The sequence below is a fragment of the Tyto alba genome, unplaced genomic scaffold (genome assembly GCF_018691265.1).
Source record: "Tyto alba isolate M040663 unplaced genomic scaffold, T.alba_DEE_v4.0 Super-Scaffold_33, whole genome shotgun sequence".
In the NCBI taxonomy this organism is placed as follows: Eukaryota; Metazoa; Chordata; class Aves; order Strigiformes; family Tytonidae; genus Tyto; species Tyto alba.
The window spans coordinates 2,798,577-2,826,489 of NW_024881308.1; the positions used below are offsets into that span (position 1 = coordinate 2,798,577).

Here is a 27,913-nt window from a genome sequence, read left to right on the forward strand (position 1 = left end):
CACCGCGCCGCCCCGCCCCTCTCTCCCCTCCGCCAACGACAGGCACCGCCCCCGAGGTGCCAATCACCAGCCGCGGCCAACCGGATTGCCGCGGGGGCGGGCCCTCAGCGGAGGCAAAACTGCCGGGCGGCTGCGGGGCCGCTCGGGTGAGCCCAGCTCCTCGGTGCGTTTCCTACGGCAGCGCAGCCTACGGCAGCGTACCGCGGGGCACCGCACCGCGCCCTACGGCAGCGTACCGCGGGGCACCGCACCGCGCCCTACGGCAGCGTACCGCGGGGCACCGCACCGCGCCCTACGGCAGCGTACCGCGGGGCACCGCACCGCGCCCTACGGCAGCGTACCGCGGGGTACGGCACCGCAACCTACGGCACCGCAGCGCTCCCTACGGCAGCGTACCGCGGGGCACCGCAGCGCCCGCGCCCGGCCGGGCCATGATGGCGTGCGCCGAGCTGCTGGCCGTGTGTCTGCTCTCAGCCGACCGCGGCCCCGCGCCCCGCCGCCAGCCGCTCCCCATCTTCCACGACGTGAGTACCGCGGGGCGAGCCCCCGTCCCACCCCCGCGGCGAGCCCGGGCCGGGCGGGCCCGCTGCCTCCTCAGCGGGAGCCGTGCTGGTGCTGCACACGCAGGTGTCAGGGTGAGGCCCTTCCCGCCTGCCCTGGCTGAGGAGCCAAGCCCAGGGGATAAGTGAGTGGGCCCGGCTGCTGCTTTGGGCCTGAAGCTGTGAATCAAGGCGTGGGTCGTGATGTCTTAAATAATACTCGGTGTTGTATATTTTTTTCTGAATTGTGGGCCTCTGAGTGGCTAGAAATAGCCCGCTCCTTATCAGGAGCTGGCTGTCGTGACTCCTGGAGCGGGAGCTGTGTGTGTCTGGCAGGAAAGCTGCAGAAGGTTCTGTGTAGCTGTTAAAAGCCGTGGGATCCCACAGGCAGAGCGTGTATGTTTCCCGCTGCAGCCCCCATCCCTGCCCGCTCCTAACGCACCAGGAGTTGTGGAGGAAGATGCTCTTTGCGCAGGTTGGAGGGCAGCCAGGCATCCCTGTGTCTACGCGTGGCTTGGGGAAATTGAAGACGCGGATAGTGGCTGTCTTCATTTTTACAGGACAGGTCCTGGCACAGTGCTTCCCATCACGCCGTGTCCCCTCAAGCCCCGTGGCGAGGGTACCTGTGTGCGCGCTGGGGCCCGGGCTCTGAGGGAGGCAGCATCTCTCCCCATGTGGCACCCAGCAGGGTGGGCAGGCAGCTGTGGGCCGGGCCACCTCCCAGGGCGAGTGGCACAGCCTGGGTCAAAGCCCAGCTCCCCCCATGAAGCACATCAGAGGTGCTCAACCCCCTTGTTCTTGGTTGTCTTTTGTGTGAGCTGCAGGGTGCCTGGGTCGGGTGGGCAGTGCCCAAATCTCCCTGGTGGGCTAGCAATCCTTGCATTCCCCTGCATCCAGCACTGCTGGGGTCTAAGTCACCTTGTGGAGCCAAGGAAATGTGTGAGTGGAGGTGCTGCCCCTGCCCTGCCGCAGGGACTGGGGAGGAGAAAGCAAGTGAGGGTTAAGGGCAAGGGTTGCTGTGGTGCCCCACCATCTGGACAGCACAGGATGGTGCCAGGTGTGGTCTCTGTCCTGTCCCAGTCCGGGTGGTGCCACCCCTATGTCCCAGTTCATCCTGGAGGAGGGGAGCAGGAGATCTCAGGTAGCACTTTGGGAAAGTGAATGCAATGCCTAGTCCGGTCCTCTGTCTGGGAGACCTCCTGGCATCACTAGGGAGCAGCTGGAAAGCACAGCTCCCTTGGCCGCAGTGGTGCTCACAGCTTCCAGCTGGGGGTCAGGGTCTCTCTCCTGCCGTGTGGGGATTTCAGACTGCAAGGCTCTCCAGCCAGCATCATTAACCGCACTAATTACTTGGCTGATGGAAGATGGGCTGGAGAGGAGTTGGTGGTGACAGCTGTGTTCCAGCTCAGCTCCTCTGGGCAGTCGCCGAATCCCACATCTATCCCTCAGGACATCATTAAGCCAATTAAAATGGGAAGTGTTAACAGCACTAGCGGCTGCTTTCCGGGTTCTGGCGTCTTCCCTTCCTCTTCCCTATGGCTCTCTTTGCTCCTGCCTCAGCTCCAGAGATTGGCAGGGTGAGTTTAATATCTCTGCTTTTGGGTTTGATCAGTTGGCTGGTCTCCAGCTGCCCCACTCCCGGCTTGTCAGGATGAGCTGCCCCCCGTTGCAGCGAGGCAGGATCCCAGCCTGCTCCTAGGGCAGCGGAAAGGCAGAGCTGCCCACGACAGATCCTGGGTGGCAGCCGGTGCTTCCCCTGGGACTGGAGCTGCTGTCTCCCTGCCAGCAGATCGCCTGCCTTCAGGAGAGGTGAGGAGGAGGAGGGCTTTGCCTGAGTACTGCGCCTGCAGCAAAGCATCTGACTGCAGTGCTGCCATTGCAATTGTTTCTCTGTGCAGACATCTCAAGCCTCTGGGAGATTCGTCCCCCAAGGCTGGTGCTTGAGGCTTGCTTACTCCCCTCTTGGTGTATGAGAGGTTCAGAAAAGCTGCTTGGACAGCCCGCCATTTATCGCCAGCTCCCAGCCACAGCCCACATTAGCCTGCAGTGGGTGGATGAGCACGGTGTCCCCAGGGTGGCTGTGCCCTCCCCAGCAGCTGGTGTGTCCCTGGCTGCATGTCCAGCAGCCACACTTGCTTCCAACTCTGCAGACAGGGAGAAGCCCTATAATGTCCCTCCTTCCCAGGGTGGGGGGGGTTCCACCCCCAAATAAAGGCACTCGGTGGGGCTGCAGCTGCTTGGACCCAAGTCCAGGAGCCGAGGGCTAAGGGAAATGTCTCACGCTTGAGGCAGTGTCCCTGGGTTTCTGTGCAACCCTGTAGGTCCTCTCCAGCAGCCACTGCAAACCTGATCCTATTCCCAGCCTGGCTTTGCATCACTTTTCCCTGGCTTTGCATCACTTTTCCCTGGCTTTTTCTGAGGGCTGCCATCTGCACTGGGTACTTGCACCAGGAGCAGTGCTTACCTGTCATTGCCATGCATGTGCCTGCACCCTGCGGGGGCTGGGATTCGCCCCGTGGAGCGTGGAAGTGGCTCTGCACTATTTTTGCTTGGCTGGAGTTGGATCCTGCCTCGCACACAGGAGCCATCAGTGTTTTCTGGTGCGTGCAGGGCTCACCGAGGCACCCCTCTGCAGCCGGGGTCGGCTGAGGACGGGCTCGCTGGAGGCGGTGAGGAGCCCTGCCATCCCTGGGAGACATGGAGCAGATGTGGCCTCACCTCGCAGGGCTCTCGCAGCTCCGCTGCTTGCACCACATTTATTTTGAGCTTCAGGCAGGTGTCAGGTGTGCACTGGCAGTGCTTTTGTAATGCACCCCTGGAGCAGAAGATCCCATGTGTGAGGAAGAAGCATCAACTCTGTTTGCTGAGGTTCATGCTGAATCCAGGATGGACTCACCATAGATCAGAGACCTTTTCAGCCCTATAAGATCCCCCCTGAAATTGTGTTCTCCCTCTTAGTCAGCAGACGGACGCTGCTGAGCAAGGCCAGCCTGTAAGTGGGAAATGTTTGGCCCCACTTGAATCTGCATTTGCTCTGTGCCTGGGTGACATTCGACTGTCTTTGGGATGAGCTAGCTGCCCTCAGTGACTTTTGGAGTCATAGAGATGTCGTTGCATGGGCTGTGTGTCCCTCTGGTGACAGAGAGCTCTGCAGGACTAAACCTTTGCCTTGATGTGGCGTGCTGGTGGCAGGGTCCCACGGGCATGTGGGACTCACTGGTGCTGCCCCTGCCTGCAGGCAGAGCTGCCCCTGCAGCCGGGGAGCCCCGGCATGTGTAACCCTGCAGCCCTCAGACCCCTGATGCGCAAGCGAACCCTTTCGCCTGGAGAAAGTTTTGCTTTAAAACCCAGAGAAATCCCCAGCGTTTGGGAGCTGCGGGTTCCTGTCTCAGCTGGTAGCACTAAAGATCCAGAGCGCATCCAGGGAGTCCTACGGGGCGTTCAGAGAGCGTCTTGCCTGCTTTCCTGCGAGGGGAGCAGCCTGACCGGCTGGAAGCCCGCACCCCAGAGGGACAGTTACCTAACACTGGTCAGCTCTGGGCAGCCTCTGCTCCCTGCAGCAGCTTGGGTCGGGAGGAGCTTGCCTTGCTCAGAAGAGCGTCCACTGAGGAGGTGTCCCTGCTCCTGGTTTCGGTTATGAGGAAGGACCAGGGAGCTCCCTGCTGGGACCAGCATCTGAAAAGCCTCTGCCCAGTTGCAAGCCAGCGGCTTCCTCAGGAGTGAGCAGCGGAAGTTTCTCTGGGCAGCTGTTTACCTCAAAGCAATTTTTCAGAAGCATTTCAGCGGCTAGGTATGGGCTTGTGCCCTCAAAGTGCGCAGCAAAGCTATCAGTGAGCGATGCAGAAGGGAGCTGGGGGTGGAGGGGGCAGCTGGCAGCAGCGCATCTTCCTGCGGCAGGGAGCAGAGCTGGGCCGGGGGCGGTTCTAGCAGCAATCTCCGCTTTGCAGGTGTGTGAAAAAGAATATAACAAAGTCCGCTTTCCCCTTTTCCAGCCCTTTCCTCATTCCTGATCTTTCTTCAGACCTTCAGATTTCTTCATCAACCAGGACAATTAAGAAGAACGATGAAAAAGAAGAAAGTTGCCACACAACTTTCTGTCATTGACTCCGTTAGGATGTGCTGGCCAAAACCTTGTACTGTCTGGTCTGACAAGATGTTCCCGGGCTTCGGAAATGATGCTGATTCTCAGCAGCATCAGCCCCAGAGCTTCCGATAATTATTGGTGAAAGAGGAGCCAGGCAGGGATGAGAAGCCCCAGCTTTCTTGTGGGCCACAGGGAGAAGCCTTGTGATTGGGAACACAGGTTGAGAACCTGAATTGGAGCAGCTCTCCAACTGTGCTCTGTGGCAGAGCTAGTTACAGATTAATTAATTCATTAATTATTAATTACAGTGGGCGTGCACGTCGAGGTGTCACGGGAAGGATTGTTGTGAAGGGTGATGACAAAGTCCAGGACAAGAGCTGCTACTCGGTGCAGATGGTTGAAGTGTCAGTGGTAATGCACAAAGTACTCCCGTTATGAAGTGGTTTTATGCTTAATGTTCTTTCGTTTAAAAGATCTGAAAAATTAAACACACTTTCCATCACAAGGGTGTAGCGAAGCCTTTTCTGCTTTGTCTCCCTCTGTGTTCTCTAAAAGATGCTTGCTGTGAGTGTGGACTCACTCAGGCGGCAGCGGCTGTGCCGAGAGCTTTGTACATTGAAGGCAAGAAATAGTTTTAATCATTTGCAAAGCAGATTTTCCCCAGAGCAGCCTATGCAGCACTGGCCTGTGCAGCCCTGGCAGCAGGGGCTTCCGCACAGTCCCCCAGGCTCCAGGAGGTGGTTTTCCTGTGGTGGCAGTGCCGGGGGCTCTCTGGCTCACCGTTGAGCTGTGCTGCTCTGCCTGCTGCCTCACTAAACCCTGTTGCATTTTCTTTTGCAGATTTTCCGGAGAGCTGACAAGAACGGTGAGTGCATTGTTCTTGCTGCTACCTCCCCTTCCCTGCCTGGGCCTGGGCGAAGCAGCATGGCCTGTCACTGCTGGGATGTTTGGCTGAAAGGGTGAAGGAGGCTAAGGGCAAGCAGCTCTCTGGCTGCAGGAAAAAAGCTTTTCTGCTTCACCTGGAGGAAAAGGCACTGGAGCAAAGGGCCTGGCCAGGGGCTGGGGAAGTGGGCTCTCCCAATTTGCTGTTCCTGTGCCACAAAGGGCAGACCCTCCAAGCCCTTCTCCTGCCTGCATGCACATGATCTCTCCTCTGTGCTGCTAGCAGTGAGGAGGGAAGGCTGTGCAGCAGGCAGCCCAGGGACAGTCAGACTTCTGCTCCATCTCTTCAGTCTCTGCGCTCAGTCCAGCGTTTTCCAGGTGCCCCCGGTTGTGTGGCCCTGTTCCTGGATGCCCAGTGGAGCCCCTGGCATTTGCGAGTTAGGCTGTGCTACTTGGTTTTTAATCTGGCACCCATAAACCAAGAAGTCCACAAGCACAAGTCGTTTCTCTGAGCCTTCCCACCCCCTCTTGGGCTCTTCTCCTCCACAGTAGCTTGCAGGCTCCAGGAGCTCCTTTTGTTGCAGATCAGAATGCAGCCCAGGAGCTGAAGTCATCCACAGAGAGGAAGGAAAAAGCTTTTGAGTCAATGGAGAGATTTTCTTTCCAAAAAAACCTGACTCTGTCCTCACTGTGCTATTTGTAATGGACTCTACTTGGACAGTCACCTGAGTACAGAGTGTCTGCATGTGTTTCGGAAAACATTGCAGTGGGGCCTTTTGGAAGGGGCTAAAATTCCCACCTGAAATTCCAGCAGCAGTGGTCCTGCTTACCGGCACTCCTGGGTTTTTGATGGGGATGGGTGGGACATGTTTTCAATGAGAGATCTGCTCTAATTATTATGCACAACACGCCCAACTGTCCCACGCTCCTGGTAGGGAGGCTGCTGGGAGGATCGCTGGGGCCTGTGTGCTTCTTTCTGCAGATATATAATTATTCTTCCCTTTTATTTAAATGCAGATGATGGGAAGCTGTCATTTGAGGAGTTCAAGAACTATTTCGCTGATGGGATCCTGAGCTCGGAGGAGCTGTGGGAGTTGTTCAGTGGCATTGACAGGCGTCATTCAGAGTAAGTACTGTGGTGGCACAGAGGAGAGGAGACGAAGGAGGATATAAAACTGCTTGACTGTAGATGGAGGACATTTGGAGGCGGGTGTGATAAATAGTCAGGGGGGAGATAAACCTATCTCTTGTAACACGCAGATGTTAAAATCCATTGAACACCAGCTACAAGCATTGGTGATGCGAGAGGCCAGACATTTTGAGAACAGTTGTTATCAGATTTACTGTGGTTTTGTAAAAGCAAGCATCCATTTAAAATTACATGAAGTTAGTTTGAAAAATGTATTCCAGAAATATACGCTCTGTAGAGCAGGTTGTGTGTCGGCAGGAGGAGCGTGTGGTGGTGTGAGGACGATGCACAGACTGTGCAAAGTTGCAGACTTTGCCACTGCTGACACAGGGAACTGCTTTTCACTTACATAAGAGCTGCTTTCCACCAGAAGTGGGCCTTATGAGTGTAACTGTGAATTTAGGCCAGCTACTTTTAAAAAAAGAAACCCCCAAAGAACAGGAAAAGTAATTGCACTTAGCCTCAGTCTCCTCTTGACTGGTGCTATCTAGAGGAGTGTGTTGGGCTTGGCTGGGTTTCTCATTCCAGTCTTTCAGGTAGGGGTCCCTCTGCCCTGCTGGCCCCCCATGGGTGAGCGTATCTTGGCACTGGGAGAAACTGGTTGCTGATAAATTGCATGTCTGGGGACTGCCTGTTCAAATGGGGGGGTGCTGGTGGGAGAGAAGGTGGCTGCGGCTTACTGCCAGTCTCAGGCAGCAGGCTTGGCTCTGGCTTGTGCCACTTCCCTGGCACCCCAGGAAGCATTTCCCGCACCTCTCGGACGCCCCTCGGCCAGGGCAGGGTCTGAGCAGGTCCCCACCAGGGAGAGGTAACTCAGAGCAGCCTTAGCTGCACACACTGGTCCGAGGGCTTTGCAGGGAGCCAGGGCAGTGGCACGGAGCGCCTGTGCCATGTCGAGATGCAAACAGCCACTGACAGCAGATACCCAGTGGTCCCTGGCTGCAAGTCCCCACATCATCCACCCAGGCCTGGGGGAGTGGGGGCGATTGACTCCTGCCAGGTGGTGGGTTTAGTTGAAGCTCCCACTTTAGTGATGGGGCAGAGAAGTGGGCTGGTGTGTGCAGCCCCTGGTGCCGCTTTGTTTTAAGCCTGGCTGCCTGTTGCTGCCTGTCCTGCCAGTTGGGCTTGTTGGATGTGGGCAGCAGGAGGTGTCTCCTGAAAATACCTCTGTCTCTCTGGGCTGTAATCCCAGGGAGTTAGCAGTGAGCTGTTCCCTTTCATCTGCAAATGCTCCTTTCCTCTCCCTCAGATTTGGGGTGACTTGGGAGTCACCCCCCATACAGTAGCACTGGAAAACACGTGTTGCAGCAAAGCAGAGAGTTCTAACTGTGCCCTTAACTGAATAGTGAAGATCTCCTGGTTTAGCATCGCTTTCAGGGTGGGCTTCTGCCATCCATCTAGAGCAAATAAATAGGAGTGACCGAAGCGAGTGGGCTGTCTGAGAGCCATGTACGGCCCTGCCTGCAGCAGTGCTCTCTATAACTCATTACCCATAATGACGGTGTGGTAGCTATGACAACGTGGCAGTTGCAGCATTGAGCTGGTGACATCTATTAGCAGGGCATGACCATCGGGTCTTTGATCTCTCTCTGACATGAAGAGCGGAAGGGACCCTGCGGGCAGAGCTGCTTTCCAAATTCCTGCATTCAGTGACTTTAAGCAAATGCAGGAGACCCCGTCCCTCCAGCCCTGCAAGGATGCTCTCATTTCTGCAGGAGCAGGAGGGAAAGTCCATCCCCGAGGCCATGCCAGGTGTGGTTCTTGCTTCTGTCCCTGGCTGGGACATGGTCCGTGCACACGTCTGTAGGGTCAGTGCATGGGACAGCTTCAGTGTGAGCAGGCGGGAGTGGGATGGGACATGGGAGGTGGCAGCAGGGAACTGTACATGATCTCTTCAGCTTCATCCCCAGCCCATGGAGGAGGAGATGGGACCTCCCAGAGAGGGAGCCTGGCGCTCAGCTTCTTGTCTGGTAAGAGACATCCTGCCCCCTGCAAATGTGAGGCAGCACTGCGTCTGCCAGAGTGCTCTGATCCTGACCCAGAGCTGTGTGCCTGCTGGGACGAGGGACGCGGGGCGACAGGCCTGTCCCCAGAGACACATGACCTTGTCTGTCCTCAGAGCTGCCCAGGGACTGCTTGCCCACTGCACAGTGACAGGTAACAGAAATCAAGCAGTGCTCATCATGCTGGGCCCTGTAGAGGTCTGCGTAGCTCTGCGTGTAGAGCTGGACTTTCTGGCATTTGTTTTTGGGGTGTGCGGGGGGACTTGCTCCTTTGTACAACATCTGGTGTCTTGTAAGGGCTGTGCTGGTGCCCTGCTGCCCACTGGATGGGGGATCTGGTCTGGACAGCCCTCCAGGACAACCTCCAGGCTGCCTGCTTGCCTTGCACTTGCAGGAACTTAATATTTTAAAGAGGTGGCTGAAATTTGCTGCCAGATTCAAGAGTTATGACCCGAGGTAACACTCAAAGTATTACAAAGCTGGAAAGCAACTACAAGCTCTACAGACATATCTGGTGTGCTGCTTTCATGTCCTGTAGCTTTTCTGGTGGTGGGAAAGTTTGACTGTTAATCCAGTGGGTGGATTTGGCCACAAGGGTGCTGTATTCATCAGGTCTAGGCTGAAACTTGTGTTTTTGTCAGTGCCAGCCTGGCCCAAGGAGACAGAGTAACAGAGACATTTATACCCAGGCGCTCTCCGTGTCTGGGTAACAGAGTGCTGCCCAGACACATCCTGACCCTCACCCAGCACTGTGAACCTGCAGTTGCTCCCCTGGGTCCCAAAGCTGACATCTGGGAAGATGAGTGTTTCAGAGGTCTCGTACATTACTTGTTCCCCTTCCAGAGAGCCCGTGGCACCACACTCTCCTTTTCTCCCCATCCTTCCCATGCAATCTTTGCTCCACCTCCCATCCACCCACAGTTCAGGTGGGATGCCGTGGCCTGTGTGTCTGTCACCTCTGTTGTGCTTGGTTCAGATTTTCCCCATGAGTCTTCTTTGTCCTGCGTTTCTGAAAATTGTTCCATTTTGGCTTTAAAATATCTCCTTCCTCTGATTCTTGGACGTGAAAAAAATTGTTGAAACTGAATTCAACTCTGTATTGCAATTTGGTACAACATCTAGGTTCACTGCTTCATTTAGCTTTTCAGAAAGCTCCACACCGGCTGTGACACTGCTGCAGAACAGAAAGATTCATCTTCCTGGAAAAAATGCATTTTCATCCACTGAAACGCCTGAGTGAAAAGAGACAAATGTGTTTGAAGGGATGAAAAAGCTCCGTTGCTGCAGAAGCGTCTCGGGAGATGCACAGTGCAGTGTGCCCTCTGAGCAGCTGCGGGTCCATCTGCAGCCCAGCCTGGTGGGATGGCAGCAGATCCCAGGGGCTCACAGGGACAACTTAGCGGAGAGTCGGCTACAAAGGGCTTTGACCTGGACGTTGTAGTGTTGCATAGGTTGTGTGCCTCCTGCTCTTTGCAGGGGACTATGAAGCCTGCCCAGGAGAGTGTCGCATGGGCCTCGTGTGTCCTTCTGCTCTGCATCTGTTGGGGAAAATTTAGAAAAATAAGGTCTGGCAAATCCTTCTTTGCGTGAGACTAGTCAGGCAGTGGTGGCAGGAATTGGGTACAGACTGCCCAGAGCCTGTGTCTGACCTTGAGTGACAAGTGAAAGAGGTAGGAGTGCTGACTTGCTGGTTTTTAAAAACTCTCAGTGGAAATAACCTCAAGCATCTGGTTCTGTGGAAGAAGGGACCTGTGTGAACTTTCTTCCCCTCTCTTCAGCCAGAGACTCAGAGCTGCAGCATCTGCCAGTCTCTGAATGATACAGAGTGACTGAAACACTGGGTTGCACTGGAGAGGTTGGGAGACCAGATCTGTGATGGCAGCAAAGGTTCCCAACATGATAAATGATAAAAGAATTCCCATCTGCTTTGCTGAAGCTGATTGCTGTTTTCTTGCATAAATTCCAGGTGCGTTCTGACAGAATCCCGACAGCATAATGATGACAAGATCCTTCATCATCAGTTCAAGCTTAATTACAGTTAATCAGTGGTTTGAGCACAGTCAAAATACAGCTATGTGGAAATGTGGAGAGTCTCGGGAGGAGTGCTTTGGAGGCAGAGGATGGCCCTTCTCTTGGAGTGGGAGAAGGGATGGCAGAGAGAGGAGTGGAGCAAAGCCTGCTGCCCCGTGGCAGCCTTGCAGAATGGGTTGGGATTTGGCATGCAGGTTCTTTACATGAGCTCCTCCTGGTTTCTGGTATGAAGTAGCTTCTGGTAGCATGAAAATAGCACCATTGGCCCTATGATTTTCTTTCTGTGCTCTGTCCTGCCCCTAACTGTGCCCTGGGGGCTGCCACAGGGTGTGGAACGTGGGAAGAGGTGGCCATGCAGGGTTGCTAGTGGAGCAGGCTGCATTGGGGAGGGAGCAGATCTTCCACCGGACAATTCCCAAAGGGCTGATTTTTGCCACAAAATCTTGGCAATTGGTTCAGTGTTTAACTATTCAGTATTTTAGTGATTGATGAGTTAATGTTTGTTTTTAAGCAGCAAACAGACAAGATAGAGTTACTAATAATCTCTGGCCTTTCCTTAGAAGCCATAGAGTTGGTGTTAATCGTAGCTCTTTGTGACATGGGCGCCTGCTCACAAGAGCCGAGTTGGGGAACTGGGCAGTAGGCAGAGCTGGTGGCCCCTTCTTGGTGAAACCAGTCCCAGCCCCAGGTTCTTACTGGGGACACATGTGAATGCCCGGTTAACACATGCATTAGATGGTTCACTGTGTATTTTGTTATCTCATGTCCATATGCCCTCTTTTGTGATTTTTACCCATCTCTTGGATGGGAACCGGTGGTTGCAGTTACTACTCCGGGGCACAGGTCTAACCAGCAGCGCTGCGGATGCTGTGGTGCCAAGTCTTTTGTGGCAGTGCAGCAGCAGTAGCTCTGCAGGCTCTAGGCAGCTTTCAGAAGTGGAAAAATTAAGAAGGAGCAAGACATCTTTCCAATTTAAATTTGCACTTCGGACCCCGGTCACTCTATCTAGCAGGGCTGTGGTTGGATTCATGGAGCTGCTCAGAGATGGGATCAGCAAAGTTTGATGGAGTGGTGTTGGCAGAAGAAGGGACTGTGGTTTTGCTGATTATCTGTATTGCGTCTCAAGGGAAACACTATTTTTTAATCCACTTTAAAAACTGTCTGCAGTTCCAGGACAGTGCGCCAGAGCCCTGCCTCAATCAGCTCCTGCGGTAGGTGTTTAAAATAGATGAGCCAAATCACATCCTAAAATTTCCCGGCTCCGTTGCCTAAGGTGGTGCCTGATGCAATTAACTAAACAGAGGGGTCTGCAGCCCCACCGCTGCGGGTCTGCGATGATGTCTTGCACCAAAATATTGTTATGATTGAAGCACTGCCTGTTATTAAAAGCGGAAACCCAGCAGAGAGACAGAAATCAGCCTTTGATATTTGGGGAAAAAAAACTGTAGGAAGATTTTAAATTATTACACCTGGCATGGCATTTTGGACACTTCACACACTCTCCTCTGATTTCTACCTCGGGGTGTCTTTGCCTCTTTGCCCTGTGAGCAGTGTCAGAGGGGGGACAGGGCGATGCAGCCGTGGTTGGACTTGCTCTGGGCAGCAGCACTGCAGCCCTCCTCACACTTGGAGCCCAGCAAACTCCAGGTATCACTGGTTCCTCCATGTGTGACACCACTTAAACACTTAAACTCTCTTTCATGCTCTCTTCCACTTTCCCAATCAGGATTAAAAATGGTCTTAATCATTTAGGGGATTATGAGACAGCAGAATTTCTTGAGCAGAGGCTGATTAGAATACACGATATCCTGGGGCATTTCCCTGCAGGTGATGCTGGGCATCGCAAGCAGCTCTGCCTCTGTGGCTTTGGCCACCTGAGCAGATCCCACATGAACCCATGGTTCTGCTTGACACCCCTTCCCAAAAATGTGGCTGCTTCTGGACATTTCCTCCTCCCTCTCCACCACAGCAGCACCTTTATTAGCAACAGGATGGATCTGTCCAAGCCCTGCAGGGATGCCAGCCTTAGTTCTTCAGTGCAGTGCTCTCTGTTACCAAAAAGGGGCGTGGGGGTGGCCCCCACCTCCAGGTTTTTGGACCCAGCTCCCTGCTTTAATGGCCTTCACAGCAGGAACAACCCCTCTCAGGAGCTGTGAAGCCACCCAGCCCCCTGCCCAGGGAGCCTGAAGGCAGCCCCACATCACTTGGGCTCTGAAGATGCTCTGGAAGAGGAGGAGCAGCCGGGGGCTCCCATGGGGCAGGTGGGAGAGGAGGGGCCCTGGTGCCACGGGGCAGGCACGAGAGAGGACCTGGGCTGAGGTCAGGGGAGACACGAGGAGGGAGTTGTGGCTGAATGCTTTGCACCTTTGAGGGAAGAGGTCGGCTTGAAGAAGCAGCTTCTGGGGCTTGTCAGCTCCAGGGCTCAGAAACGGGGCTGCCAGCCCAGGGGTGCAGGACACTGCCCGCCTCCCCTGACCTCCCTCCCAGCCCCGTCCTGCTCTCACAGGCACTTTCCCAGCACACTGCAGCTCCAGGAGATATTGGTGGAGCAGCTTTGCTTTCTTCTTCAGCCCCCGAAGCAGAGGCAATGCTCTGCAAGCCGTGCCTGGGTGCTGCAGGTGCTGGGCATGGCTCCTGAACTGCTGGCTCTAAACTTTTGCAGCTTTTTGTTTTCCTAATGCAGCTTTTGAAAATATGTGGGAGGAGCAGTAAATCCTCAAGACGTTGCTCACCACAACTGTTTCTCCCCAGCCAGCCCCACTGTCTAACAAGAGTTTGTTTTTCTCTTTTTTTGCAGTAATGTGGACACGGAGAAATTGTGTGGTAAGTCGGGTGATAATCCTGCCCCTTGAGGGTCTGTGGTGGGGCTTTGTGCATGTCTGACCGGGGAAAGACTGAGCAGTCAAGTGGCATTGACAGTCCCTGTGCCTCAATCCCAGCACAGAGGGCATCCATGCTTTTTTCCAAGGGAATGGGACATTTTGTCCCTGGAGATAGGGAAGAACTCTTCATTTCAGTCCGGGTGGGTGCGTGACTCTGGAGAGGGATGTGAATGCCCCCCTGCAGCACTGGGCTAAGTGCGGGAAGCAGCTGGTTCAGGGCAGGCAGAGATGGAAGCACTCGGAAAGCTCACCATGGTCTTTTCTCCTGCTTTAGATTATTTCTCAGCGTATCTTGGAGAATACAGGAATGTGCTTTCTGCCCTGGAAGCCCTCAACTCTGCAGTCCTGGCAGCCATGGACAAAACCAAGCTGGTAAGGATGGGACCGTGGGCGGGTGCGTAAAAGAAGCTGTGGTGATCTTAGCTGCTTGCTTAGTGTTAAACTTGGGTATAAGAGGCAGCAGATATGGTACCTCCCAGGTCACCGGGGTTGGCTGTGTGGGTTTCTCTTGTCTCCATGTGCAGCGAGCGCCGCAGCAACACAGCCTGCAGTGTGCCTGGAGGAGAAGGGTAGAGCTAGTGCTTTTGTGCTCTGGAGATATCTTCCTCGCAGGGCTCTGGCAGTGGTTGTTTCAACAGCTCCTTGCAGACCACATGCAAGGTCCTGTCTGGGGACACTGTTGCTGGCAGCATGGCTGGTAATCTGTTGTGTCTCTGAGCAAAAGCAAGGTCTTTTCCACAAAGCAGCGTGGCGCAAAATGGGGACTCCGGGGTTGAGCCTGCTCTGGACTGACCCCAGCAGCTTATCCTCAGCGCAGCCTGTGCTCACAGCCACAAAATTGGCTGCTGGAGAGGAGGCAGGAGCCACTGCAGCAGGAGGGCTGCTTTGGGAAACAGCGAGGTGCTTGGGAGAAGGTAGGAAATGGTGAAATTCATTGGCTTCCAGCCTTGTCCTGAGTTCATCCCTGCGGTGAATGTTCTCCCTCTCCCTGTAGCTTGTACTGATGTGAGGCAGATTGGAGGCTGCTAATTAGGGCAAGCAGCCTCCTGCTTTGTGAGCCCCCCTGTGTCTTTGTCAGAGAGCAGAGGTCTGCAGTGCTCAGGATCACAGGCTAAATAAAGATGTGTAAAAGCAGGGGCCAGTACTGGAAGGGACCTTCCTCAGGGACCAGCAGCCCCCTTAGCATCTGAAATGTATTAAATGGTTTAGCTGTGTGGTTGGGGCTGATGCTGTTTTACAGCCGTGGGAAGGGCTGGCTCTTTCTTTCCCTTCGATGTCATGGTTTGATGCTTGGTAGGAAATGGATGAAGGGCATCATCCCCTGCACACTATCCACTGACCTATTGATCGGACGGAGAAGCGAAGGGGGACCGGTCCCGCTGTCAGCTCTGCAGAGTCATTGAAGTCGTGTTTGTACCTCTGGAGTGTCAGTCACGATCTTGCCCTCTCTTTGAGTTTCCTCTTCCAGCCTCATCAGCATCTCCCTGTACATTGGGAAATTTCATGCCCAGAGAGGGAATCACTTGAAAATTAATTTTCTCTTTGGTTCAGCTGCCCGGCCCCCTTCATAGTTATTAAGTGCAAGTCCAGAGGGAGAGAATGAATCCTCTTCAGAGCGCTATGTGTAATTTCAGTTCTTTTCTGTTTTGTTTTGTTTTTTTTGGTAATGAATTTGTATATTCATGTATGTCTCCAAAGGACAGTGCAATTACTATCTGCTTCACCGTATTGGCACGATGTGTTCCTTTGCATAATAGTTTCTGGTGCCACAAGTGTTCCCTGGAAAAGAGAAGCAGGTTTTCCCTGTTGAAACAGATTCTTGTGGACTCACTTTTCCATCCCTGTTTGGATCCGCCTGGAGCCAGGAGGCCTGGACAGCCTGATGTTCACAGTGCTGCTCTCACCCGGGCAAGGTCTGTGCTCATCAGGAGCTCTGATCCCAGCCCTGAGCAACTGGGTGCCCCAGGGCAGGTATTGACTCTCCTGGGAAGCACCTCCCCATGCTTTCCTGGTCCTCTGGGCTCCGAGCCACAGAGAAGGCAGGAGAGGGCAATGCTCCAGCCCTGCGGTTAGGGCTCTCATGGAGCTGTGGGAAATCTGCCACTGGTAGAGGCTGGCATTCTTACCTACTGTGACCTGAATGTATTCCCACGTTTGTATTTCCAGAATGAGATTTGATCTTTGGTTATTATGGGATTAGTGGGTTTATTAGGTTGGATTTTGGCCAAAGCTCACACCTCTTTGAGCCGGGGGAGGGGACAGAGAACAGAGATTTCCCCTATTACACATCTGTCCCTCACTTCTGTTGATTCAAACACCTCTAATGTCACCATGGCTGGGGACTGAGAGCCTCAGTTTGGCAGAGACCACCCTCCTGGAAGAGCTGAGTAAAACTTCATCCTGGGGAGCTGCTTTTGCTGGTGATGCAGCCGTGCAGTGCAAACTGGAAGAGACTTGCCTGTTCCAGCATCCCGCACCATAAAGCTCTTCTTCCAGAGCTGTGGAGTCAGCAGACATCGAAGGATCTGCAGTCCCTGCCTGTTTTCCCCCACTGTATTTAAGAGAGCTTCGTGTGACTCCCGAGGAGGCGGTGATACCTGGGGCTAGCCAGATGGAGAAAGGGATCTCTGACTTGAGCTGGGTCTCACCAGTTGAACCACAGCATCTCATGGTGATGAGAGCGTGGTCCACCTCCGGTAGTTCTTCTGCTGCCACAGAATTGCTCACCCCTGCATCCTCCAGGTAGTTACCACAGCTGTAAATAAGCTCATGTAAATATGAGCCCACTTTACAAGCAGGAGGGCAGAGAGCATGGGCTGCTTTGGTAGCCCAACAAAACCAGAGGTGCACTAGGCTTGCTCAGAACATGCCAGGGCAATGAGCTCCAGGGAGCAGAGAGAGGGATAAGGAAGCCAAAGCTTGGAGGAAATACGCCGTGGCTCTGTTTGGGAGCTGTGGTTTGAATCGGTGCCGCTGAAAGCCTTTTTGGTATCGAGGAGTCCCACCTCCGCGCGTGCCGCCGCGGTCGCTGCGGGCCAGGAGTGGATCAGTGATGTGTCTCAGCCGCTGCCTCCTCGCTGGCAGGCTCCTCGATCTGCTGCAGCCGTGCCCGTTGCCGACTGCAGGATAAACGCTGCGCCGAAGCATGGGAAACGCGAGGCGGGTTCGTCCTTCTCGCTGTGTAAGCGACCGCAGTTACTGTAGGAAACGGTGCATGTGTGGGCAGCAAACCTGCTCATGGTCTTTGCTATGCACCCACAGGTTGGCAGGAGAAAAACAAATAATTAGGGGTTCCTCGCTGAGTTGCTAGAAACATGGTGAAGAAGAGATGCCTTTTCAAGAAAAGGAAGATTTTTCTCCAAATTCTGTCGTTCCCACTTAAATTTTTAAAATATAACTTGATAGCTATGCTGCAGTACACTAACTAAAGCTTATCGTGTGGCTAAACTTTGTGTTTGCAGTATAATAGCATCAGAGTAAGAAGTGAACTGTGGAGAGAGATATCTTGGGAAATGATATTTCTCACAGGGGGACCTGTGTGCTAAAATCTTCCCATTCTCCAGTTTGCAGACACTGCAAACTAGCCCGTAAATACCTCTCCAAGTCAGGCACTCTTATTTCTCCTTTGGCAGGAATTACACGGTCACCTATTCTACTCTGTCCTGAGCTTACCTATCATCATAAGAAACTAGTAAAGCCTTGCAAAAGCAGAATTATAGCAGCTCTTGGCATCTTTGGGATTTTCATCTGGGTCAACAGAGCTGAAATACCAGTCCATGACCAAAAAGTCTTGTCTTATGCTTCCTGAGTTATTTCCTCTGTGACTCGTTTCCATGAGTCTTTGCTATGAGCAGAACATGCTGTGCTCAGTGAGACAGAACACATTTTCATTGAGCCTCTGTTTACAGAGGGGTTTGAACTGCATGGTACAACAGCTGACAAGGGAGTTTTGCTTCTTTGCCCCAAAGTGAGGAGTGTGAAGGGGGCCAGGCAGCTGAATTGAAGGGAAGGTGCATTTTTCAATTGATTCCCTCCCCTGTCATGAACTTTTCCAAGCTGATGCAGAAGGGTGAAACAGCATTTGGGGCTCTCAAGAGAGATGGTTATTTCCATCCTTCTCTCTGGTGTATTCCCCTGGGCGTGCTGTGTTTGACGAGGCGAGAGACAGGAGGCAGCTGGCTCGTTGTGTGCAGTGCTTGCCCAAAATGCTGACGTGTCTGCGCGGGATCCTGCTTTGCCCTTGCAAGGTGGGCTGGGGCGTGCTGGCACCAGGAGGACGGGGAGCGCTCTGCACGGTGAGCTTCAGAGCCGAGTCCCCTCTGAGCACGGCATGCGCCGGGCTGGTACTTGGGTCTTGAGGGGGTGACACCCCAGGCTGGCGCCTGTGCCTGCACGTTTGGGGTGTAAGAACTTTGCTGGGGCAAGTTGTGGGGCTCAGGGCAGGTTGAACGTGCCCCCCTGCAGCTGTGACGATGTCGGTGGGAGCAGCTGCCCGCTCCTGTGATAAAACTCTATCCACCGATGTCGTGCACAGAGGACATCAGGATTAGGCCATCCTCGGGATGAAAGTTGAGAGGATGGGGAGCGCTGGGAGGCTGGCTTGATGCTGGGGCTTCTCCCGGCACCTGGCCCTTTGAAGGGGAGCGATGCCCTTGGGGAGCAGCGTCTGGCCCCCACGCAAGGGGAAGCGTCCATATGCCAAGGCTGTGGGGGCCACAGCCGGCCCCGGCGGGGGGCTGGGGAGGCTGGATCAGAGATGGGAGCACACCTCATTGCGCGGGTCCACACGGCTGCAGAGCCTGCTTGCTGTGGGAAGTGCTCTCTGTGCAGAAGAGGGGTGCCAGCATTTAGATTTGGGCCGACTCCCAGAGTGGAATGGCCTGTGCCCAGCCGTGGGGTGAGTGGATAATGTTTCCTTCCTGCTGCACCCCAGTGGCGGGGACTCGGTCAACTGTTCTTTTTCACCTTTCTATCTTGGGCTTGTCCTGTGGAGGCTTGGGTGTAGGTTGTTCCCTTGTTAGCAGGGGATGCGTGTCCGGGCTGGCGGGAGCTGAGCAAGCACAGAGGAGCAGTACTGGTGGGGATTTTGGTGCCTGCACCCCGTGGGAGTGAGAAGGGGCAGGAGTGGGCAGGAGGAGCAGCAGGGGCCCTGCCTGGGATCCCCATCTCCATCTTCTGGGGCCGTGGGGAAGGGAAGGTTTGTGGGAGCTGGTGGGATTCTTGGCTGGGGAAAGCCCAGAGATGCAGAGCTGGAGCTCAGCTTCCCACTGTTGCATCAGATCAGCTTTGCTGCCATCTTCCTCTGGCAGAAAGATTAGTTTTCAAGCATGGATGAAAACCCACTGGCAGCACAGCCACTGGGCAGAGGGCGCTGCTGGCCAAGGTGGTGGGGGGTGTGGGGAGTGATTGTGGTGTCCTTTGTCCACTCCAGCATGAGCCCAGGGCAGTGCTCAGTAGATGAGCATCCCTTCCACTTACCTTTCCTTCCCGGCCAGCTGCAGCTGTGCCAGCAGTCCCAGACACAGCTCTGGGACTGGGCTAGTGGCTCAGCTGTGGTGCAGAGGAACCAGAAAACCATGTGGGGCTCAAGACCCTTCCCACTGCCCCCGCCACCTCAACAGATTCCTGACACCAGCGTTGGAAAGGTTACCCCCATGTACTTTTGTGCTGAGCTTCTGGAATTCAGGATCCTCAGTTCTTCCATGTGTTAGAGAGAAACACAGTAGGAATTGGAAATATTTGACCTTAATAATATGGTAGCACTGCTGGACTGTATTTTGGACATGAAAGGGGGAGTTCATGGTGCTCGGGTGGGTGAAGGCAGCCTGGCTCCTGGTCTGTGCTGCAGCCTTGGGAACGCATGAGGACACCATGAGGAAGGCAGAGGTGACTGATCCAGTCTGTCGTCTTGCCTTGTCAAGGAAAGGGGTTGACCTCTTCTGGAGCAACCAGCCCTCCTGTGTCATGTGGAGACTTCTTCCTTGGCCTCCCATTTCCAGTCCTGTCTCTCATAACGCTCCCAGTGGTGTCCCAGGGTTTCTGTGTCCCTTGAGGAGCTGGGCATGGGGGGCTGGCCATGGGGAGAAGTCTGCTGTGACAGCTGGGCAGTGGTTCCCAGCTGCTTCCCCTGTGCAACCTCTGATCCTTTCCTCCTCGTCTGCTGAACTAAGTCAGTTCATTAAAGCAGCAGCAGCAAAGTCAGGTGAATGCTTTTCTGCCCCGTTCAGTGAGCTGAATCGGCTCCCTGAAGTACCAAATGACCTTTGTACCAAAACTGCAAAAAGCAAATTCAGTTGTCTGGTTCCCACCAGCTCATCGTCTGTACTCGGTGCCAAGATCAGAAATTGCCTCCTGTAGTAAAACTGCTGCAGTGCAGCCGCCCCTGGACCTTCTCCTCCTCAGCTCCTCTCCCGCAGACCGGGGGGGGTCCTGCTGCTCTGACTGCTGGCCGGAGCTGGAGCAGACCCCTTCCCTGTGCTGGCAGCTGCAGGCAGTGCATTGGGAAAGGACGGCTTTGCTGCAGCGCTCTAGATGTGCGCGGCCTCCAGCCTGGCGCGCCGGGGCTCAGCTGTCGACCAGCTGTACCCAGACAGGGCCCGAGTTCACAGCACGGCCCGCGGTTGTGTTGCCAGCCTGATCGGGCACGTCTTTATTAGGGTGATGGTAGATAGGCACAGAAGTAACCCGGGGTGTAAATGTAAAGCAGTTTACTTCTTTCGGCGTGTTGGAATTGACTTGGCCTCCCCGCAGCAGCACAGGAGCTGGCCCTGGGTCACCGCTGCCGCCGCAGCTCTGCGCGGAGCAAGGCGGCGTTTCAGACCCTCCTCCTGCAGCAGGAGCTGTGCCCCGCCGGGGGGATGCTTTGACTGCACAGCTCTCGTCGGCCCACAGGAATATCTTTTGCACGTACTCGGCACCGTGCTCCTGGTACTCGCCCTTCGCCACCCACACGTGCTGGAAGGATGTGAGCGATGCTGCCATTGAGCCCCCGGCCCAGGCTGCTGCGCCCCTCTGCGGGCTCGCCTGGACCTCAGTGTGGTGGCCTGTGCTGTGGAACAGGGAGTTCAACTCTAAGCGCGCCTCAGGAAAGCCAGGAAACATTGAGGAGCCCCCTGACAGCACGATGTTACCCACCGTGTCCCTCCTGGCACGGTCGGGTACCTTCTGGAGGCTCTTCAAGGCCAAGTGGTGGAGCCCTGGGGAGCTTTGGTGGAGTAGCTTTGACTGGAAGAGCGGCTCCAGGCAGCAGAACTGTTCCTTGTCCAGGGTTATCCAGTGCCCATCGGGGACCTGAAATCTGGCTGGCTGATGGTAACCTGGGCCGTGGAGGTCTCCTCCATAGTCCATGGAGGTATAGCGGCATTGCTTCGTCAGCAGGATCACTGTCTTCTTCAAGGCCTTCAGCACTGAGGGGTGGTTGGGGCTCTCTGTCAGCAGCCTGGGCAGGGGGCTGGAGAGGAAGCCACCGGGCACCCCGAGGCAGTAGGTCCCCTCCCTCCGGGTCCGGCCCAGGCAGATGGAGGTGACGTGGGACACTCCTGCCCCAGCCTCCACGGCCAGACCGGTGACTGCCATAGGCACAGAGGGAGAGGAACCCCCCGTGTTAGCCATGTGCAGGGCTGGCACCCTGAAACTCTGAAAAAGCACCTCCGCCCCCTTTTCCCTGTTGGTGGAGGGGCGAGACAGGGTGTCAGCCGTGAGCGCTGGCTGTTCCTCTGGGAGAGCTTTCAGGCCGCAGAAGAAGAAGAGGTGTCTCCACAGGTTTTCCATGCCCTTGCAGTCCTCAACGATGCTGTGCTTGAGTGGGTAAGTCCTGGGTGCTAGGGTGAAGCCTGCTGTGCTTTCAGCAGTAGCGGGCTGCTGCTGGGACTCCCACACCGTGCCTGCACTGCAGCAGTGCAGCAGCACGGTCCTCGGCACAAACTTGGGCTGCTTCTGACCTGCAAAGCCTGCCTGGGTGAAGCTGCTGGTGGTGTCTGTGATGGCTGCAGGCTCTGGCATGACTGACGCCCCTGAGGGACGCTGAGAAGGGAGGAAGAGCCTCACCCTGCAGTGGAAAAACAGGAGTCTGGCAGGGACAAACGAGGCATGGGTACCTGCTCTGCAAGGGAGACTGTGGCTCAGCCCCAGCGGAGGACAACTCTGCCTGCTCTGCAAGTGTCTGTCTCGATATGTGCCTCAGACTTTCCTCCTGTCTCTTCGCTCCATTCCTTGCTTAGCATCACTCTTCAGGTACCTTGTCTCCATCCCTGGGGGCGTGGAGATTTTCCCCAGGCCCTTGGCATGTCTAACAGTGCAAGGATAAAACTCCAGGTGGTTTTAAGAAAGCAAGTGAAAACTGGATGGGGAAGTAGAGGAGTTGGACCATGCTGCAGGAGGGAATGATGCTGCCAGTAGAAGCCATAGCACATGGAAGGGAGCCGTGCTCCAGGCTCCGGCTGTTCATTACACCCAGATTCTTGCCCAGGAGGATCTGTGATCATAGCTGGAAAATGAAGGAGGGAGTTTGAGGTGCCTGCGTGTGTTCCCAGGCACTTCCCTGCCTATCCATGCTTCTCAGACGTGCCCTGGGGCAGGGCGTGCATCCTGACCCGCTGTTTGAGTGCCCTCTGGGCCATCTTGCCAGGATGCACAGTGGCCCCTTCGTTCTCCCCAGCACTTCTTGTGTGCCCCCCTGGACCCGCCTTTACACCCCCCCAGCACTAATGCCTGTGGTGCTCGGGCAGGAGGGTGGTGAGGAAAGGGCATACAGCCCCTTGTTCCCGCCGGCCACCCCTCCAGTGCCGAGGGGCAGGTAGGCTGGGGCTCGCAGGGGCAGGCTGTCATGCTCAGCAGGTGACATGGGGACAGGCTGCAGGGTGGCCCTGAGCGCAAGCACACATCGCAGATTGAGCAGGGATCTTGTCCTGTCGGAGCAGAGAGGCTCAGCGTTGTCTTCCCAGGGAGAGAGGGCATGAAACCAACCCGCTGCCCTGTCCTGCCAGTGTTGGGGTGCTCCCTGGAAGGGGCTGACTGCCCCTGGGGGGCTGCTGCAGGCTCTCAGCCTCCTTGTCCCAGCAGCCCGGGTGCAAGCAGAGCAGCGTGTCAACCGTTGGGTGCAGCAAGGGATGCTCTGCCTGCCCTGGAGCTGGGGGGCTATTTCTGCAAGCGGCTCTTACCTTGCGGTTCGGGGGTGTCCATCTGCAGTCCTCCACGGCTCCTGGGGCCAGGATGGGGCTGTCACGCTGTGTGTTCCCCGGGGCGACCTCACAGGCATGCACCCAGAGGATGCCTGTGTCCTACAGTGTCGTCATTCCTGACAAGAACTAAAAATATAATTGGAATCCACCCCGTTGGGTTTATTTAAGGGCCAAAGCCCTTCCAGATGTGGCTCTGCTCCCCCCTCTCAGAGCAGGAAGCATCCGAAAGATCCTCTCCCCTTCCCTGCAGAGGTATGAGACCTCCTCAAAGATGGAGCAGTTCCTGACCCGTTTCCTGCTGCGGGAAACCATGCACCAGCTGCAGTCCCTGCAGGCCTCGCTCGAGTGTGCCGTGGACACCGTGGAGGAGCAGGCGGGACGGGAGAGGTAATGAGGTGGGACGTGGGGAGGAACGCGGGGCAGGACTCGCGCGTCTCCCTGGGAGGGACATCTGGGGGCAGGATCCCCCCTTTCCAAGCCCCCTGTGAAGCTGACCCCTACAGTGAACGACTTCAGCCCCTCCTTCCGCATTTTATTCTTTCAGAAAGGACATAAAGAAATCTGAGACCTCGCTTGGCCTGAGGTCAGGGAGACGATGTGGGCGCAGAGGACAGAAGAACGTCTCTCTGTCCCCGACGGACCCTTATTCTGGGATGCTAACGACAGGTATCTGCAGCCTGGCCGCCCCTTGGGTTGGTGTCTCTGCCCCAGTGGAGCCTGGAGCGGGTGGGGGAGCGGCAGCGGGGGCTCGTCTGGGACGGAGCTTGGAGCATCGCACCCAGGGGCCAGCTGGAGCTTCTGTGGGATGCTGTATCTCATGAGCAGTGGGAAAAGTTTCGGGAGAAAAACAAATCATTTTTTTGGTTTAAATCAGTTTAGAAGCTTCTGCAGTTTTCTGGGTCTTGAGCAAGCTTTTGCAATGGCAAAAGTAAGGATTTTCAGTGACACCTCTCCGCCCTTCCCCATGCAGGTATTTGTGTCGAAGACAACAGCCAGTGGATGGCACAGATCAACAGGCTCCAGCAGCTCATCGAGAAACTAGAGTGCAAGGTGTGTGGTGGAGGGGGAGGTGGGCTGGGGGCTGCCCCGCACCTCGGCACCGGCCGGATCGGTGCTGGGACCTCTCCCCGTGCCAGTGGCGCTGGGCTCTGGTCCTGGCGTGGTTACAGAGCTGCACCCACTCACCAGACACAGACTTGCAAAGCTGCTCACCCCTTTCCGTCTCCAAAGCCCCCGCTCCTCCCCTCAGCTCTGCTGCCCCTCCTCTGGCTTCTCCGTGTTCTGTGCTGACCTGACAAGTCAGTCTGGACCCGCTGAGCCCCGCAGATGTGCAGCTCACATCCCTCTTCTCCCCCAGGTACCCCAAGCAGCGTCCCCAGAGCGGTACCCATCTGTCAGGCTGAGCTGGGCTGGGCTGTGGGTCGCTGCCACGTTTTACCTTGTTGCAGAGTTCTCCCAGTAATGATGATGTTTCCTGTGGTGTTAAATGCAGAGCCCGCGCCTGGAGCCGCTGAAGGAGGAAGCGATGTGCAAAGGACGAGATGCAGTAAGTCCCTGTCCCGCTGCTTGTTGTTTGCAGGTAACCCCGTAGCGTGCACAGATCCCCTCACACACACACACACACGTGTGCTTGTGCAGCCCCTGTGCCCCGAGACTGGGTGAGCTGCTGGCTCTGGTCTGGTCGAGGGTTCTGCTGCCCGGTGATGTAGCAGGGTGGGAGTCAGAGCTGTGAGCTGGGCGTGGGACCATCCACAGGACAAAGGCGGCTCCATCAGGTCCCTGAAAGCCCCGGGCAGCACCCCGCGGCCAGCCCGGAGGAAGGCAACGCTCCTCTTGTGAGGGCCCAAGCCCCCCAGGTTTGCTCCCAGCACCTGCGGACCATGCGGAGCCCCAGCGGAGGGGTCCCGAGGCCCCTTTCTGCTGGGGGAAGGACGCAGGGAACTGCGGCAGCCCCAAAGCAGGACCCCAAAACCGGGGGATGGAGCATCTCCTGTTGGTGCAGGCCTTGCTGCGAAGGCAGCCCGCCCAGGTAGGAAGAAGCCATTTCACGCTGGCGCTGTCCCCAGCGTGCGGCGCCAGCCTCTTCTCGGGGTTCCCCTGCTGGCCTGCGCTTGCTTGGCGCTGCCTTGGCCCGCAGCAGGGAGAGGGCAGGAGGGGACGGATTAGTCTCATATGCTGCTCACCCACTGTCCCTTTGCAGCACATCCTGGTGGCGAAGAGGCAGATCTCGGTGGCGACGAGCAGCATTGAGGAGTTTCGCCAGGCGTTCAGGTCCTACACGGAGGTCACGGCCGGGCAGAGCAGCTGCCTGCAGTAAGCGGGGCAGGCGGCGGGGTGGTTGGTGGCGCGGCTCACCTGGAAATAGGGGCTTTCCACACGGCGCCCTTTCGGGGGGCAAAAGGGGTTTTTGCGGGGTGTGCTGGTCAGTGCAAGGGTGGGCTTGGTGCGCTGAGGTTTGGCCTTGCGTAGAGGATGGGACAGCGTCACAGCTGCAGCAGCGTCCGCCTGCGGTAGCGTCCCATCTCCTGCTGCAGGTACTCCCAGGGAGAACCCCTTGGCAGCGTCTGGCGGGGAGGGGGGTGGTTTGTATGGCAGCAGGGCACGGCTGGGGCACGCGCCGGTCGGTGAATCCACACGTCCCTCCAGCGCTGAGGGACCTGAAAGTGACGGGGGAAAGTCAAGGCGAGAGCTCGCGTCAGAGCGTGGCGTTACATACAGGGTGGGAGGTGCTGGTGGGAAGCAGCCGTGAGCACCCCCGCGAGAGCCAGGCTCTGCCCCCAGCACCGCTCCGCGGCTCCGAACGGAGCCGAGGATGGAGCCCAGCTCTGGCTCCAGCGACACGCCACTGCCGGCCTGGCCCTGGGGATTGCACAGCTGCTCTTTGAGAGGCGCTTGCCTTCTCCCGCGGGAGATTTCAAGCAGCTTTCAGTGGGAAATGTTCGTGCTGTTCTCATTTAAAGTGTCATTTTTCAGCTCTTCGGTTCCAACAGCACAAAATTGCATTTTCAGTCCAGACAAAAGGAAGATACTTATTTTGACACGTGTGGCAGACAGAATGGTAGTTTTTTTTCTCTGGTGCTGATGGGCTTTTCTGTCACGAGAACTATTAGTGTAGACAACTGAGTAGCATTGCATGGGCAGGCTCTCCATGTGAGTGGAGAGCTGGAGCGAAGCCTGGGGACACGCTGCTGTCCTGCTTCGCGCCGGGGAATCGCGGCGCGCAGGGGACGCAGCCTCCGAGCTTTGCTTTGCTCTGCCCACCCCCCCTACTCCTCCTCCCCCCCACCAGGGCTTGGTCCCTTCCTGCAGCCCTTCGCCGCAGCTGGAGGCAACTTTCATCCTTAGCCAGAATAAATGATGCTGCAGCTGAGTGCAGATGCTCCCCCAGACCCTGCACCCCGAGCCTTGCTCTCTCGCCTCCCTGCTGCTTCCCCGCTCCATCTTCCCATGGGCTGGGGAAGGCCCCAGCCCCGTCCTCTGGCAGGAGGGAGCGTGGGAAGCATCGCCTGGCGAGGCAGCGTCGCTTCAGGGTGCCGGGAGCTGGGGTTTTGTGCTGTGCTCTCGGCTCCTTGCACTCGGTGCCTCCATTTCGCTCCGGGGCCCGGCTGCACGGTGCCGGCTGGCCAGGCCCCGTCTCAGGGTCGCTCTTGTCCCCACAGCGTGTCTGCCTGCAAGCTGGCGGACGAGGCCTGCTTCATCCTTTACGAATTCTGGCAGGATGTGACTTCGTGGAGAAGGTTGGAGGCTTCCCTCGTGCGGGGCTGGGTGGTGGTGGTGGGGTGCTAAAAAAGGGGTTTCCTCTCGGCTGCTCCCTCACCCTGCGCAGCCTGTCCTGTGCTGGGTGCTCAGCCCGCTGTGCCCGTTTGCAGCGGAAAGGGGGTGAGCGCCTCGCTGGGGGGTTTGGGGAGCAGGGCAGGAGGGGATGTCCTGCTCTGGATGTCCTGCACCGCGTGGCACGCACAAGCCCTGCGCCCCCCTGACCCCGCACGCTGCTTTACAGCCACTTGCAGTCCAGCTGCAGCAAGACCTTCCAGCGGTCCATCATCAGCTTGCTGGAGTCCCCGGAGCTGCTGACCACCATGCTCTTCCCAGGTGAGGGGGGCTGGGGGGCCCCCACAGTCCCATGCTCCTGCTCTGGGTGCTGTGCAGAGGACAGGAGCAGTGTGGGGAACAGGGGCCTCGGTCCCTCCAGAGCACAGGTTTGGGGAGGGGTGACTGAAATTGTGGTTTTCAAACCCAAGTGAGACCCGTTTCCCAGGGCAGGTTTGGAGGGGGGGGTTGCTCTGCAGCCAGGACAGCCAAGCAGCGGGGGGCACTTCCCAGGTAGCAGATAAGCTCAGCCCTGTCTTGAATACACCTGAGGCCTCATTTTTTTTTTTTTTTTCCACCTGGGTCCTGAACCTGCTCCCAGTGCCTGCCTCCAGGTTTACAGTGGAGTTGAGTGGTGCTGAGGCGGCGGGGGGGGGAGACCCACTCAGGGAAAATGCACGTTCCCCACGGGACCAACAGAAATCTGACCGAGACGTGAGGAACTGGGAGAGCTCGGTGACAGCTAAAACCAAATTAAGCCCCGGTTTTCTATTGCTTTTGGGTCTTGTTTAAAATAACATGAAATGTGGATTCATCTGAAATGCCACGCTGCTGGTGCTCCTCCCGACGGGCTGGTCCCGCTGACAGCGTTCCCTGTGCCCCCCCCACACAGTCCCTGCAGCTCAAGCAGATCTCCCCTCTCGGGCCGTGCCCTGGCCACGCTCCCCGCCCCAGGGTGGTGGGTGCTCTGGAGCCGGGGTCCCCCAGAACGGGCTCAGCTGCCCCTGTCTCTGCCACCCCAAAACCCCTGCCCTGGTTAACGCTGCCTGCCCGGCCCTCAGCCCTTCCCCTCTCCCTCCCCAGCTTCCTGGTGGATCATGAACAGCAACTGACCCTGGGCAGCCGCCTCCAGGACGCCGTCGGCATGCGAAGGACGCGGAGCCCCCGGCACAGCCGTCGCCTTCCCTCGCCTTCGTCACCTCCCGGCCCCTCTCCCCTCCTGCCGTCCGGCGGGGGCTGCCTGCCCGGCGGCCCTGGCAGTGTTTTACCCTTTTGCTCTTTTCCTGCGAATTTATTTATTCCCCCCCACCATGA

The 27,913-nt window shown here is 56.5% G+C and overlaps 2 protein-coding genes across 2 annotated transcripts; one reads left to right on the forward strand and one right to left on the reverse strand.

Moving 5' to 3' along the window:
- Positions 1-100: 100 nt before the first annotated feature.
- NECAB3 (N-terminal EF-hand calcium binding protein 3) lies at positions 101-27,910 on the forward strand. The gene is made up of 13 exons (XM_042800894.1): positions 101-524; positions 5,464-5,488; positions 6,523-6,631; positions 13,526-13,551; positions 13,885-13,982; positions 23,040-23,176; positions 23,334-23,455; positions 23,760-23,839; positions 24,282-24,335; positions 24,990-25,102; positions 26,449-26,526; positions 26,790-26,881; positions 27,683-27,910. The coding sequence occupies exons 1-13, from the start codon at positions 432-434 to the stop codon at positions 27,709-27,711; spliced, it is 1,056 nt and encodes a 351-aa protein (XP_042656828.1). The 5' UTR covers positions 101-431; the 3' UTR covers positions 27,712-27,910.
- Positions 20,173-22,690, reverse strand: ACTL10 (actin like 10). The gene has a single exon (XM_042800893.1). It carries the CDS (start codon positions 21,609-21,611, stop codon positions 20,175-20,177), a length of 1,437 nt encoding a protein of 478 aa, XP_042656827.1. The 5' UTR covers positions 21,612-22,690; the 3' UTR covers positions 20,173-20,174.
- Positions 27,911-27,913: the final 3 nt, after the last annotated feature.

What these genes read in the sequence shown, in the direction of transcription:
- NECAB3 (XM_042800894.1), top strand. Translation starts at nt 432, where the DNA reads ATGATGGCGTGCGCCGAGCTGCTGGCCGTGTGTCTGCTCTCAGCCGAC. An exon ending in GGACACGGAGAAATTGTGTG is followed by an intron (nt 13,552 to 13,884) that starts GTAAGTCGGGTG and finishes CTCCTGCTTTAG; the next exon opens with ATTATTTCTCAGCGTATCTT. An exon ending in TCGAGAAACTAGAGTGCAAG is followed by an intron (nt 23,840 to 24,281) that starts GTGTGTGGTGGA and finishes TGTTAAATGCAG; the next exon opens with AGCCCGCGCCTGGAGCCGCT.
- ACTL10 (XM_042800893.1), bottom strand. Translation starts at nt 21,611, where the DNA reads ATGCCAGAGCCTGCAGCCATCACAGACACCACCAGCAGCTTCACCCAG.